The sequence below is a fragment of the Pipra filicauda genome, unplaced genomic scaffold, assembly GCF_003945595.2.
Source record: "Pipra filicauda isolate LSUMZ 115617 unplaced genomic scaffold, ASM394559v2 scaffold160_size1671714_pilon, whole genome shotgun sequence".
NCBI lineage: Eukaryota > Metazoa > Chordata > Aves > Passeriformes > Pipridae > Pipra > Pipra filicauda.
The window spans coordinates 363,754-379,478 of NW_024104107.1; the positions used below are offsets into that span (position 1 = coordinate 363,754).

Below are 15,725 nucleotides of genomic sequence, written 5' to 3' on the forward strand. Positions count from 1 at the left end.
GCTAATTCTTAAGTGAATACTTTAATGTTCAGTCTCTTAAAGTCTGTTATACCACTTCCACTGCCACCTTTCTCCTTTTTTTTTTTTTTTTTTTAAATAAAAGTACTGAGTCAGTTCTCCACAGCCAAAAGTACAAATTGGAGCCTGGATTTGGAGCGGAAATTTGAAGCAATGAATCCCAGTCTCAGACAAGTGTCTAATCCATGTCTACAGGAAAACACATAAATCTTTGAAACAGGCACATAACTCTCCCCATTCCTTGTAGAGGGAATTTCATAGCTAACTAGTCTTTGAGAATTATGTTCCAGGAGCTGGATGACTAAAATACTCTCTTGGTTACAATATCCTTAGAAGATCTAATAGGCATGACAGTATGGAGTGTTACTCTACCTTCCTGCATGTCTTTTCCAAGTAAAAGTTCTTTTTCCAAATAAAATTAGTGAAGAGGACAAATGAGTAAGACTGTTCCAATTTGGAAAAATTGCTTCCTTTGAATTAATGCTGATATTGATGTTCATTTAAAAGCTGTATGGAGGTTTTGCCTCTTCATAACGCCAGCGTGCAAACTAGAAGAAACAAATAATCTGGGCAGTATGAGTGGGAGCGCAGCCAGGGATCAAGGGACGGGATTGTCCCCCTCTATATGGTACTTGTCAGACCATATCTAGATACCGCATCCAGTTTTGGCACCTGTCACAGGAGAGATGTGGACAAGCTGGAGGGAGCTTGGGAGGACCCAGGGCGGCGGGTCTGTAGCACTTGCACTGTGAGGAGGGACTGGGGGGAATGGGGCAGCCTGAAGAAGGGATGGCTTTGGAGGCACCTGACAGCCTCCCAGCACCTACAGGAAATCACTGAGGAAATGGGACCAGGCTCCTCACAGTGGTGCAGGGTGGGAGGCAAGAGGTACAGGTTGCAACAGGTTTAGAGTGGGTATAAAAGGAGAAACGTTTTCCAGCATGTTCGCATTGTGTTGGCAGTGGAGGAGCCTGTGCCATCTCTGTCCTAGCAGGGTTTCGAGCTCTGGTGGGTGCAAGCCCTCAGCAGCCTGGTCTGACCCCAAAGCTGGTCCTACTTTTGGCAGGGGGTAGGACTAGAGACCTCCAGAGGTCCCTTCTAGCCTGTGACCCCTCAAGCCTTTAGGCACCCAAAATCCTACTTGTTTTCAGCAACTTTTATAATATTTCTGTAATAGCAAGTGTATGATTAACGCCAGCCCTTCTGATCACCTGTAGCCTCCCTAGAGTCCTTCTTGGAGTGAAGGCCAAAAACTTACAATCTATTTATTCTCTGATGAAGTCATTCTTGTCTAGGGATTAAAACCTTTAAAAGCTTCTCAAACCCTGTATGTGTGAATTTAAGGCTTCAGTTCTCTCTATCTTGATTTTTTTAAAGCAGGGGAGTGCTTTTTTTATTTAATCCGAGCTAACTAATAGCTATGTCATAATATATTAAAATCCTTCCAGAGAAGTATTTAACTGAAATTTTTTATGAAAACCTGAGATTATGTCATGTCTGTCTCTGACTCTCCAAGGATTTTTTAGTTCATCTTAGTTTCTAGGCTGGTTAGCTTTTTCAAAAAATAGGTTAAAAAGCTTTCTTCTTAGCATTGCCTTTTAATCTATAGACATTGTTATTTATATTAGGACTGTGTAGGACTTCATGATGCTGCCACCAGAAATGTGATTCTTTGTCTTTTTGTGTTGTACATTCTTCACCCATCTACAAATAGAAAAAAAAAATGAGGACTGGCAACTCGCCCTAAAAATACTATCTGAAGACACAAACTTTAGAAGGTGCTGCTGCTTATGTCTCCTGCTATCCCTAGACTGGAGGAAACATCAGAATTCCATATTGAAATTAATGAAGAATTGATAGAAGATTGGGAGGGGGTAAAACCATCATATGTTTGGTACCTTCATATTTGGTCGGAGGTCAAAATAGTCAAACATCTTTCAGCTAAAGAGAAGCACAAAGTCTTCCACTGGTCTTACCAGTAAGACAGAAAGCAGGAAAACCTAAAATGACAAAGAGGCGACCTCACCCCTCTTGGCCAGTTACAACATGTAAAGGACGGAGAATGGATGAAAAGGCAGATAATGTGTGTGATGGTGTTGTACAACTTGGATTATACTGGATACATTCTGTGTGAAATTTTCTTTGCTATTTAGATCCTGGGTATGGAGTATCCAGAGGAAAAGTTAAATTAGTATCTGAAGTTGGCACTTGAGGTGGTTTTTATGAGACCTTAATTCTTAGCCTTAATTCTTTGTATTGATTTTTAATGGGAATTTTTTCTGCAATATTTAGCAATGCGAATACAGAAGAGTAACTTAGAAATAAGCTTTTACTTCAGTGGTTGCTTAGAAGTTTCAGCAGGCATTCTTTGAAAGCAAATTATTTCCCTCCATCCTTCTTCCTTCCTTTTCCACCATCCAACAAGGAAAGTAGTACTACGCCTTCTATAAAATGGAGACCCTTCTCCAGAGCTCAAACCAATATAAACCAGGAGCCAGTGAAACTTTATATTTAAAAAAAAATGAATACACAAACAAAAAAACCCCACAACAGATTTCCACTAAGGTCTAAATGTTAGAAGTAGAAATACACAGCAGTGAAATACCCTGAATTTATGTATGTATTTTTCTATTCCATTGCACTATTCTATGTAATCTTTGTCCTTATGGCTTTTAACATTGGCATTCTCTTAGGATTATTCAAGGGAAAACATTAAGTATTTATAGCCATAGTTAAAATATTTATAAATAGTTTATAATAGGATCTGCCATAATAAAAGTTTGAAATAGTTTCCATTATAGTTCTTTGTTTTCACATATTCTAAAATTTACAAAATACGGCTTTTGGGGGGTAAAATTTTCCATGTTGTGAGTCTGAAAACTATTTCTGCTTCGTTAATTTGGAGTATAATCCTTTCAGCTATTTTGGAATTAGAGACAAATGGGAAAAATGCTTTTTCCCTTTGTACAATAATAATAAAAATAAAGAAAATCTTCAACTACATTTTTAACAATACTACAGGGGAAATAAGTGAAGGTTGAAATGTGTGGCAAGGCTTTTGCTTGCTGAGGGGGAAAAAAAAAAGTTATAAATGATGGAAAAATAACATCAAACTGTTTCCAGTAACATCTGCTAAGCTTATTAGCAGAAACTAATAAAAATCCACCCCGTTAATGACATCGCTGCGCATTCCCTTTGCCTGAGGCCATCCAGACATGAACTAGCCAAGCTGCTGTAGCTCCCTGCTGGCCTCTAGACTTTCACAGGTCTTCCGCATGGCGCTCGCTCACTGGACAGATCCCACATTTTGAGGTTTCAGGGATGTGCCCATCTCCGCTTGTGCCCATCTCCGTTTCCCACACGTGATGAACAACTCTGGTCCTTCTTCTGTCTGCTACTTGTAGGGATCTGCTGCTGTGTGGGGCCAGCCTGCATGGCTAAAAAAAAAATGTAGGTTGGTTAGCCTAGCACAGATTCATGTTGTTTTACCTCATCTTATACAGAGAACTTTGCTAAGTCCAAGGGTGGTCTTTGTCATGCAAGTTACAGGTGTTGTCATGAGACAGTAGTACCACAAAGGTTTTCACTCTTAGTCTTTGTCTAACTGCACTTGTGTCAGGGTGTCCTAAAAGATACTGAAACAGAATGAAATTTCTATGTACATGGAATTGAAACAGGTTTTACTGGATATCTGGGTCTTGTGGGAGAGATGTAACAAACAAACCTACAGGTATGTGGACAAACAGGCCCTGCTTCTTGGTGCCGCTGCTGTGTCCGTGATGCCGCTTGCCTGGAGAGCATTGCAGGGGCCCCGTAGTTCTGGGACAAAGGAGCAAAATTATGGGACCAAGTCTCAAAGCCCTTTACACTTTCACCCTTTACACTTTCACCTCTGTGCGTCACTTCCCTGGTGCTGAGGCCATGTGCCTGTGCACAGTGTGCTGGGTGGTGGAGGTGCCTTCTGCTGTAGTGGGCACTGACACCACTGCAACCAGTGAGGTGGTAGTGGTCTGGTCTTTAAAATGAGAATTTACCCTCGGGGTGGTATAGGAAGTGGTTTATGTAAGGAGCAGGGTAAAAAAGCACACAAGGATGTTTTATCCTTACCTTGCTCTTCAAAAATAAGGTGCACATGCAAGACACAACCCAATTCTTCAGCCAAGTTAAGCGCTCCGATGTGTTGGGAAAAAGTAGGATTTTGGCCCCTGCTACCACAATTTGACCATTTTAAGCAGCAAAGTTGCAGGATAAAAATCAGAAATAATCAAAAAAGCCTTATTCAGATATTCTGTCTTTTGAGCAAGGCCTTCAGACTGTCTCTCACTTGTCCTTCCAGGCCCACTGCTCTTACGTTCCTTGCTCTGGCATTGCCTCATTTAGAACAGGTGCCATGGCTGCTAACCCCCACTGCCCGTGTGGCTCTGAGGTCTCTGGAAGCTCCTTTTGTGTTCCAGCTGCATGATGTCACCTCAAAGACAATGTTTTCTCAACTGGACATGGCCTGTCTCATCACAGCTAGTGCCTGTCCGTGCCCGTTCTTGCGGGCCAGCTTGGGACTTGACATACCTCATGTTTAAGTGTATCTTTACTATTCGGTGTCAAACAGCTGAAAAAGAAACTACACTTTATTCTAGATATTTGGGGAGGAGGGATGTCCATTCTAGAAGTTCATCTGTGTTATTTTACATCTGAAACAGGTACAACCAGTTCTGGTAGGAACTCATGCCATCACACTCATTCACCTCAAAGCACAGATGAAAAATGTAAATATTTGGTTTTGTCGAGGTTTTAGTGAAAATCCAGGTATATTAAGTGAAAAGTTAAATTTGAGAGAGCATTAGTACAGTGGCTCTCTTGCCAAAATTAAAGAAAATCAAATATTGCTAGAGAAATTGTGCCATCTTTTTAAAGTTGCAGTGTTCTTTAACTTTTTTGAGCATGTAGCACAATTTGTAAGATTTAAAGCACATTTTTATTGCATTACGTGCATAGAAACGCACATGCACACAGACAGTCTGTTACTGCACAATCAGACAATCATGTATTTTGGCCTAATTGGTTTGAAATGAGTGGACACATACCACTGTCCCTCTGCTTGTCCTAATTGCCATTTTGTGCTCATGTAAGGACGAAAATCCTTGGTTCTTTTTCGTGGCAGGATTCCCAATTGACTTCAGTTGTTCCAAGAGTGATGAGGGATCTTGATTCTCAAACTAAATCCAATCATGTGTTTTGATTTCTCAAGCCTCTGTAATTCCTTCCTTTTTTATTTTAAAACAATTAATTTCATTTTGTTTGCAATTTCTGGGCCTACTGTCAACTGTTGCTCTCCCATTAGTCTTATTTTTTCCTTCCTGGACCTTTCCATATAATATGCTAGTATGAACAATATTTTTGTTTATCAAAAAAGAAGGAAGTTTCCTTTTCTTAGAACCAAGCTATAAAAGAGGTTTAACACAATTGCACTAATTAAGAGGAGCAGTGGGGGTTTTTTACTTTTTTTTCCCCTTAGCAAAGAGACAAAGAGGAAAGATCAATACTGGAAAACGCATTTCATTCTGCAGCAAAGGCAGTTGGAAAAGATCCACTTGAACTCAGAACTGAAATGCTGGAGGCTGCTGTAATTAAGTAAATCAGCTGAGAACTGAAAAACAACCTGATCAAACTAAGAGATTATAAGTATGAAAGATCTGATGCAGAGTTCAGCATCTCTTTAGATAGAGGAAGTAGAGTTTGCTGGGAATTTGGTGATTAAAGGCTTGTCTTTTGTTGATGATTAGTTATTTTGCTCTGGGAATTGTTGATTAATTGAAAAATGTTTGAATAGCACTTAGAAATTGCTGGAATATCTCTTGCTGCCCTTTCTTTAAGTAAATAGATCTGGATTTGGTTCCAAGTGGTCCTTCAGTTTGAAATGTAATTTATAATTTAATGAAAAGTAGTATTCATGCAGAAATAAAGCTTTCTGCAACAATGTTCACTGAAGTGTTTAACTGGCCAAATTATTTTTATAAATATTTTTGTGTTACTTTTGCCTAAATTTTTTTTTTCATGTTTTGATAGTTTCCTGGATGATGTGTTATTTTGTTAACATTTTTTTCCAGGAAAGGACAACCATTTTGATAATCTATTGCAGATTTTTAAAACTATAAATACAGTAGGCACTGTTATGATTTTAAAAAATAGAGATTCATCTGTTCAAAGACACATCTTTATAGATATTGCATAGTAAACTAACCTTCTCCCTGAACAATGTTTTGATTTTATTTAAATGAAAACCTCATTTTTGTCCGTTTTGCCCACACATTTGATTCCTCAGGAGTGGCCTCGTGAAGACAGAATTACGGGTTCATTGATCAGTACTACATGTCTATGGTTGGCATTCCTTCTACGTCCTTTTTCTGCGATTGGCACCAGATTTGGAACACCGATATGGTAGAGCTCACTGGTTAATAGTATGAGATCCAAGTGTCAGGATCCAAGGTAGACCTTTATTACATCTGTGCCATTTTTTCTGAAGTTCTCAGGTACAGATGAAGTTGTTACAACTTTTCGTAGAATCACAGAATCAGCTGGGTTGGAAGGGACCTCCGAGATCATCAAGTCCAACCCTTGATCCATTACCACCGTGGTTACGAGACCATGGCACTAAGTGCCACATCCAGTCTCATCTTAAAAACCTCCTGGGATGGAGAATCCACCACTTCCCCGGGCAGCCCATTCCAATGCCTCATTACCCTCTCTGTAAAGAATTTCTTCCTAATATCTAACCTAAACCTCCTCTGGCAGAGCTTAAGACCATGCCCTCTTGTCTTACTGATAGCTGCCTGGGAGAAGAGACCGATGCCCACCTGGCTACAACCTCCTTTCAGATCGTTGTAGAGAGTGATGGGGTCTCCTCTGAGCCTCCTCTTCTCTGGGCTGAACAGCCCCAGCTCCCTCAGCCTCTCCTCACAGGACTTGTGCTTGAGTCCCTTCACCAGCCTTGTTGCTCTTCTCTGGAGCTGCTCCAGCACCTCAATATCCTTCCTAAACTGAGGGCCCCAGAACTGAACACAGTACTCAAGGTGAGTACAGGGGAAGAATCACTTCCCTGATCCTGTTGGCCTCACTGTTCCTGATCCAGGCCAGGATGCCATTGGCCTTTTCATCTGAGTGTGGTCTTAAAGGCAGCAGTGAGAATGGGAATGAGCCGTAGCTCCCTGGGTTTGTTTTGGTATAGTGTGGTCTTTTAAAAATCAGTGGAAGTTCAGTGTAAATAAGTAGATTTAAAACCAAAATAAGAACCAGGCTTAACATTTGGCAGTGCAGGATTTCTGACAAGCCTATTGCCTTCTCTTTTTGAGGTCCCTGTCCTTAGTGATCTGCTATAAATGATGGTGACAGACGTCTAAGTGAGACAGTGCATACTGTACAGCTCAATAACCATCCCCAAAGGAGATTATTCTGCAGAATCTCAGCTTTTGTTTTCCCAAAACAACAAATTTGCAAATGCACTTGTGACGAAAACTTCAAAATATTAACAGCATAAGCGATACAAAGACATCTGTGAGCATCTGTAAGGAGCCTAGGACAATCATTTGCAGAGTGAGGATAGTTAGCTGTTCACCTCCCCACTACGAAAGGCCAGGGAGGTATGGTGTAGTTCTTACTGTGAGCGCATCTTGATGTGCTTTCTTAAGTGCAAGGTCTCCAGAAGGGGCAACTGGGTTTTTTTGTTTGGTTTTTTTTTTTTTTTTTTTGAAGCATGATTTCTTGCTCAAGCCTTAAAAGGAAGAGTCAAGAAGTCATGCCTGCACAATCTGCATTTTGAAGAGGGCTCACTGCTAATTTGGCGACTGACATACGTGGAGTTTGGAAAAAACCATCCCGCACCTTGTAATCAGGAGTGCGATGGTCTCATTCCCTTGTCAGGATACTTGTAAAGAAAAGACTCCTTAGTTTCATAAAATGACAGGAGAGACTGTGAGGGGAGAGGGAGCAGAGTGTGCTCTTTTCCTCTCCGAGAAGTTTCATTTGGCATTTTTGGAAAGTAGCATACTGGAGTTTCCACAAGAGGAGGCAGCTGCGATAAAAGCCAAGACTGAGGAATGCACTGGTGTGGGCCAAGCAGAGCTCATTACCCTTTGGGGAAGAGCTGCTGGCTACTGACTCTGTTCTGGCTCTATGGTAGGGCGCATCCGAGAAATACAGAAGCATAGAGCTTATTGAAAGTTTCTGATGAAAGCATTTTTCAACAGAAAATACTGAGATTGCCTAAATGACTAATTTTTTGAGAAGTGGCTTCTGGCTTTGGGAAATGTTTTTCATTAAACTACAGAATATATGCAAAACAGTAACACATTGATTTGGCTATGCTGTCACGGTGCCTTCCTAGAGTCTATTTTAGTCTTCTGTTCACATTCTATTCTCTGACACAGGGAGACTGTAGTGGGTCCTGAGAGACACACCTTGGTGCATGGATCCATCTTGGATGAGAAAATGGGAGCACAAAAGTGTGAACTCCAGTTCCCATGCAGCAAGGCATCAACTGGACAACATTCAATGTTTGAACTTTTCTGGAATGTGTTCATTTTTATGGAACCTCTCCTTGCCTTTTTTCCCCCAAAGCAAATATGCAATTTCTCTTCACACCTCCCTATCATTTTAATGACAGTGTTGTTATCAGTAAAACTTCAGTTGTGAAAAAACATTTTGGCCTAGCCTTGTCGAACAAGTAGGTAAATAGTGTAACCTCTCCAGGAGATAAAATGAAAACTTGTATGTGTCAGTTGGGGTTTTGAGGGGTTTGTTTTTCAGGGGATATTACAAAAATGACCCCCAGAAAACCCTCCGAGAAGTTGGCAACTGCTCAACACCGAGCTAAAGCAGACTGGAGCTTGCAGATTTTTTCAGTGTGGCCTGACCAGCCATCTGATGCATTTCTGTCGGCAGGGCTGGATGCAGAAATGGGAAGTGTCTGACTTCCTATTTAGGTTTCAGGTTTAGGTTTTAGTTTAGGTGTTTTCCCTAAATGTCTGGCCTGTTTCCGCCTTCCTGAGGGGAAGATTGACTGGTAATTCCCAGTCCCTGTGGATGGCATGCTGCAGCAAGTAGCAAATGTAAACTCATTTCCTGAAATAACCTTGACCATTCCCTGGTCCACGGTTAGCCTGGAGGGCAGGACACGGCCCTGGAGGACCCTGTGACCATCATTTAGAAGAAGGGCAAAGGAGCTGAGTCTTTAGATACTATTTGAAAATCAAATAAGTTATTTTCCCTTGATTCTTCAGTCAGATCTCCCTTTTTTATGGCAACAGTGCTAAAATATGCCTGATGAAGGGAGAGCAATCCTTGAGTAGGGGCATGGGATGTAAAGAAACTGTTCTTAGTTCACCTGGCCAGCACTGTGCTGAATTATAGCTATACATGAGGCTGCCTTCTCCAGGGCCACTGGCATGGCCCAGTAGCAGGATTCCCAGTGCCCTAGGAAGGTTTAATTTGAGAACACTGGTATGTCAGTGCACAGAGCCAAATGAGATCCAGTGGTGTACTCCAGGAATCAAGCTGCCCTGGTTGCCCAGAGCACAGGGAAGCTGCAGCATTAAGCTTCACTGGAGCCAGCTCAATGCCAGATGAACCACTTCAGCAAAAACCAAGCAGCCCTAGAAGCACAGTGGTGGCATATTCGAGCTAATATCCTAGATTTTTACCTCTGTGTGCAAAACATTTTTGCAAAAACCTCATTTCGGTAGATCTGAGAGTTGAGTCTTTATTTAAAATAAGTGTTTAATTTTGCATGATCTTGACAACCCATCCACTGATGGGGTTTGTATGTTTTAGATACATTATACTTTGGGTAGTCTTAATTGACTCAGGTCACATGTTTGGACATTCTTAAGTGTCTGCAGCATCACCACCCAAATTTTTAAGCTGAGGTTTAAGTAAATAGAACTTCCCATTATGTGTAATTGGGTGCAGGAAAAAGTGTTTCAAGTAAAGAAAGTTGTAACACGTTTGAATGCCTTTTGTTAATCCTCTTGACATTGTGAAGAATGAAGATGTTATTGCTGGTTTAAATGTGAAATGTCTCCAAAGGCACATTGGTATTCTTCATACACTGTACTTTATTACTGTTTAAAAAAACTATTAATCTAGGTAATACCAGTCTTCAGTAAAAAAAAGGAGATCATCAATTAGAATTAAATCTATCACAGTGATAACTGAAGGTTTCTGCAGTTTTCTACAGAAGTTTGCATTTCTACATTTAAAAAATATTGTGTTGTGGGGGAGGCTAGTTGTTTGTACCTTTATGAATCAGCCTTGGAGATACACAAAATATAAGTATGTTTCTCTCCTCCCTGAAATGTCTTTTTAGCCACTTTTATTTGGGCTGTTTATCTGCAGAGAAGAAGGAAATCAGAAAGAGCGTTAATGAAATTGAGTATGGTCTTTGTCTTTCATAGCTCAGCCAAGTTTCTAATGAATACGTTTCTCTGGGTAAAAGCCAAGAACTGTGTATTGCTGTGGATGGGTAAAAGCTTTACAGTTGTGTATCTGATCGCTACACTGGCATCTGTGGGAGGGAAGAAACCTTAAATATGCGAGTGGAGATCATCTAGTTATTTGTGGCATGGTAACAATGTGTATAAAGATGATCTGACACGTATGTCAAAGTAATTCCTGTTGACTGACTTCAGGGAAAATGCATTGTAAATCCAACTACTACTTGGTGTGCTTGGGATTCTGATGCAAAGGTAGCTAGCTGCCACGGAGCTTTTTCTTCTGGGGCTGTCAGATTATTTATTTTGCAATCATGCTGATTTTCTCTGATTTTAATTCATTCAAGAAAAGTCATCTTTAGAAAAACAAAACAAAAACCAGCACTCTTCCTTTCCTTTGCTTCTCTTTCCTGAAGCAACCGTCTGTATGTGGGAAATAGCATGTTAATGTCTTAAATTGGCAGGATGAATCCAGAAATGGCATTTGTAGTTTCTTGTGTTTTTTTTTAATAAAGTTCATCTTACCACAGAGTACGTCATTGCTGAAACTGAATTTTTCTAAGAGGTTTCATCTTTACCAACTTTCCTACCACCAAATTCTGAAACAGCTATTTTTAAAGTGCTTTTAAAAGTGGGTTTTTTTCAACTCACAGCTATCAGATTTTCTTGATTTAATATTATCATGGCCATAGCAACGATACAGATGTATTTTAAGCACTCAAATGTGAAAATGGCCTTAACCATTGCTACGAATGTCTGTCTTGTTCTTCACTGTACAACAATGATTATGCAAAAAGGGGCATAGGGGTTTATTAATTATTCAGCTCCAAGTCTGTTTATCTGGAAGAAGTGTGTATAAAGTTATACTGGAAGTGGTGCTTTCACTGGCTGCAATTGCCAACCTTGGTAACTGAAGCCCTTACCACTGTCAGTGCTTCCAGTCTCCAGATCATGTGGCAGACAAATTTGAGCCCATTTTGCGGAAGAGGGATTGAAGAGAAAAGAGACCGAGCGGCTTCCCAGGGCAATACGTGACGGGTGTGACAGGACTGGCTGTTGGGTACAGCTGATGCTGTCCTCAGCCAGAATCTTAGCAGAAAGTGCTCATCCTTTCCAAAGGAGATAATAACATTTTCCTTACCGAGATTGCATGATTTTCAGTATTTTATTTCTTCTTGTTCTCTGTGAAATGCAAACTGTAGTGATAAAGACTGGAGTACTTGAGGAGGATGCCTTCCAAATTAGCAAACTATGGTTTCTTATGGAAAACCAGCATCCAAGCTATTGATGAAATACAGCCTAGGATAATGAAAGGCCTACCAGGGTTCGAAAGACCTCCATTTACATAAATATGCAGAGACATCTGTTACAGTCATGAGTGACCTGCTGGTTTAAATCATCACCAGGGGAAACGTCGTCGATCAGCATCGCCTGCAGTAGCAGGTGCTACTTTAGGCAGCAGGAATTACTGAAGAGGTTTTCGATGAACAAAGACGACCTTTCCGCTTGCCAGGAAGAGACATACGGGAAATTGAAAGAAACAGCACACGCCCACGGTCTTTCATTTGTGAGACACGATGAGAGCATAGTGTGTGCCTCTGTGTCCAAATCTGTACGTGATTAGTTATAGGTATAGTGTGGATGACAATGTTCCAAAGTTTATGTCTGAGGAGTATTATGTTTTTTGAAACCAAACTACTTATGTCAGATTCCCAAGCAGGAATGAATCATCAAGATTTAATGGAAAATGTTCAAAATAAATTCATCATCTAAGCCCAGTGTTTTATTACCAGAGTATAAGCCCAAAATAGTAATGTAAAACCATCATCCTAAAGGTTGCGATTACTTAAGTGAAAAATGAAAGTTTAGTTCTTGCTCACCATAATGTTATAATATTACAAGTTTATATAATACAAGGATATTTGTATTCCTTGTTGGCTCAAGGTATATGGTGTTCTCTCTTTCTCTCCCCACTTTCCCCCTGCACCATTCACTGCGTAACATGGCTTTGTAAGCAGAGAATCTGTCTTCAGTGGATGAATAACTGGACAGAAAACTGGATTTCAAATTTGGGGCTGCAGAAGGGTTATGATTTGGTGTGTTATATGTGACTGTAATTGTCAGCAGTTCTGAGAAAAAAAATGCTCACATGGTAAAAAGGAGTGTCCAAAGAACCTGTGGTAAAGCCACTGAAGTAAAAGAATTGACATTTGCAAAGTCTCCCAAGATATAAAATGCTCCCTCTGTGTTTCTCGTATATGTTAAATACTGCTCTTTAATTATAATAAAAGGTGCAGTACAGCTTGAGTACTTGATTCACAATATTTAATGGGTGCCTCACACTGGGACATTACAGCTCTAATAACTGTATGAGATCTTTAAATACCTTAGCAATTCCCACCTCTGTTTTGATAACACATTTTATACCAAATGAAGATAAAACAAAACCTGTTCTTTTCTCTTCTTTGAACAGAGCGTGGATCACACTTCTCGTAGACCTCATCATATTGAGGTTGGGCTAAGATGAGCATAACCAGTGACGAAGTGAATTTCTTGGTGTATCGCTATCTCCAGGAATCGGGTAAATTTCTGGTCTTTCCTCATAACTTCTGGTCATAAATGAAATGGGAAAATTGGCTTTTCGCATGATATTGCTCTAGGAATGTTGCCTTGAGCGTTTCAGACTGATAGACTAAATATTTCTCGCACAAACCCACATTTCTTTGAAATCATTGTCTTGAACATAAAAAAAGTGCAAACATGCACAGGTAGAAAAGTAAACATTGGGCAAAACAAGGAAGTAAACATGGGCAAAACAAGGAAGTAAATAACATTATGTTAACAAATGTTTTGGTAGAGTAATATCATGTCAGCCAAAGTCATTTTTGGCAGCATGGGCACAAAGCACATATATGTTGTATCTTTTTTCTTAGCTACCTGAAATTGTCTAAATTGGTTTTATGTTGGCTGTTGATGGAAATCTGTTTGCAAATTTCTGATGTTTTAGAATTTTGTTAGAGTAATTATGTATGTAAACTGAGCTGCACAAGGGTCAATGTGGCTCTGTCTCAATATCACTTCCACTTCTGTCTGTTTTCATATTGGAAAATATCACAGGGCTTTTCCTTTTAGAAGGAAATCTTAAAAAAATATTAAATTGAAACTTAAATTTTGGGTTTGTTTCCATAGTCTTGTTTCCACTCTGCAAGAAGTAGAGGGTCTATTTAGCTAATGGAAAATATTTTGTTAGAGATGATAGCGGAGTTGAGAAACATTGACAAATTTATAGGCAGCATCACAGTTTACTTGGTACTGACCCTATGTTTTGTGTTGGTAAAAGTAGAATTGACTAAAAATATTTCATGTTTCGTATGCTGAAATGAACAAAAATTTCTATGAAAAATACATGTTGTCCTGTCAGAAGATTTGAAGCCAGTTTTAGAATAAACCCTCCAGACCTGAGAGATGTCTTGCACAGGGGACTAAAATCCCAGCATGATAAAAAGATGTTGGGTTAGCCTACTTCTGTTGGTCATTATAACTAGCATTCATTAGATATGTTATTTTGAGATGTTTCTTCTACTTGCAAGACTGTTTCGATCCCAGAAACCTAAATCCCTGCGTAAAGAATCTCCACTGAAATTACAAAGAAAATTTTTCATACTTTTTTAGTATTTGGTCTTTTAAAGCAGTTCTTTGAGAGTCCAGTTGTGGCCTGTGTTAGCTCTTTTCTCGTGTTGTATTCCATTCCACTCTCTAACAACAGAGCTTCATAAAAAAATAGTCTAGATCTGGTGTGCAAACAGATGAAAGAAAAAGAAGAACTAACAAAACTAAAAACGTCATCCAGACAAAGTTTACTTTTAAAAATAAGCTGTTGTGTACCACAGTGGATAGAGCTTTTAGACATTAGAGCAGTGCACAGATGGACATAATCAAAGTGTAAAGAATCTTGAAATTATTTTACGTTCTTATATTTGAGTTGTAGGAGATAATACATAACAGTGTATTAATGCAGTAGCTTTTCCTGATGTGAAAAAAGAAAATTAGCCTTTTTTATTTCTCTTGATACATCATCAGTAAGTGGATTAGTGTTGTGTAGTGATTCAGGAGGCTTTACAAAGTCAGTCAAGAATGGTGGTATTCTAGGTAACCCATCTCCCACAAGCAAGCCGTCACTTTTGCCATTTTACAGAGAAGTTTACATACAAATTTTCATATTAATGGCAAGTTGTACTGCTCTTACCTTCATATGTAGAGGGCCAAAAGTTTCTCTTTTTTAGTCCACACATACTAAAGGCATTTTGTTTCCAGTGTTCTCTTCTATTTTAAGAGAGTGAAAGTTGAGGTCAAATATTTAAAGAAATATTCAAATATGCTTCAAAGTGAGCATATTGAAATCTAGGTGCTGGCTATGGATTCAGTAGATATACCTGACAGTTTGTTAGGAATTTCATTCAGCATACAAGAGCTGTAACCAATGATGAATCCACTAATCTGTTTAAAAAGCTTCTCACATTTATTTTGAATCATTTTTCCTATTGTCATTATTTTTTTCCAAAGGAATTTTTATATCTGTATTTTCAGATGAAGTAGGGTAATTAGACAGAAATTGTTATACAGCATTTTTGCCTTTCCACCTGCTACTATAAATACCATAAGATGTGACAGCAGATGAAAGGTATTTAATCCATAGCTTCAGAAATAAGGCATGCCAAATTTAAAGACCCAGTGTTTAAACACAGTCTGAGTTCAAACCCCTACAATTTAAAGGAGTTTGCCAAAACCAAAGTTATTACATTGATTATTTGTTAACGTTAGCTGAACCTAAAGCTTCTAAAAATTGTATTGGACACAGCCATAAAGGTTGCTTACAAGACCATACAAAAGTTCACTTTTTTTTTTCCCCAGGTACCTGTCGTTTAATCTTAACTGTAAAGCTTCCAGGCTTTCCCATAAAGTGTAGGCAAACGGTGGGAGGAAGAGAGAAATGATGAAAGGAAATACATATGGCCGAATATCTGTATAAAAAAGCATAATATCCCTATAATATTTCACGTATTTTTCATCTGCAATGCACAGAAATACTTGAGATTATTTGAAACACTATAAAAAAGATTCTGGTGAGTGCTCTATGCTTCATTATGAAAATGCTGGCAGATGATTCTAGTAGAGGTTTACCTCTTCTAAAACTGAAGTTAGGTGTGAAATTCAGTAATTATATTT

At 39.3% G+C, this 15,725-nt stretch overlaps 1 protein-coding gene across 4 annotated transcripts in view; it reads left to right on the plus strand.

Annotated features, from left to right (window-relative positions):
• TBL1X (transducin beta like 1 X-linked) overlaps positions 1-15,725 on the plus strand; it is a 198,715-nt gene that overhangs the window by 131,677 nt on the left and 51,313 nt on the right. For all 4 annotated transcript variants that reach the window (XM_039379237.1, XM_027735262.2, XM_027735258.2 and 1 more), the window contains one exon: positions 12,973-13,080. In XM_039379237.1, the coding sequence (XP_039235171.1) occupies positions 13,023-13,080 (58 nt within the window). In that variant the 5' untranslated portion in view covers positions 12,973-13,022. The remainder of the gene's footprint in view (positions 1-12,972; positions 13,081-15,725) is intronic.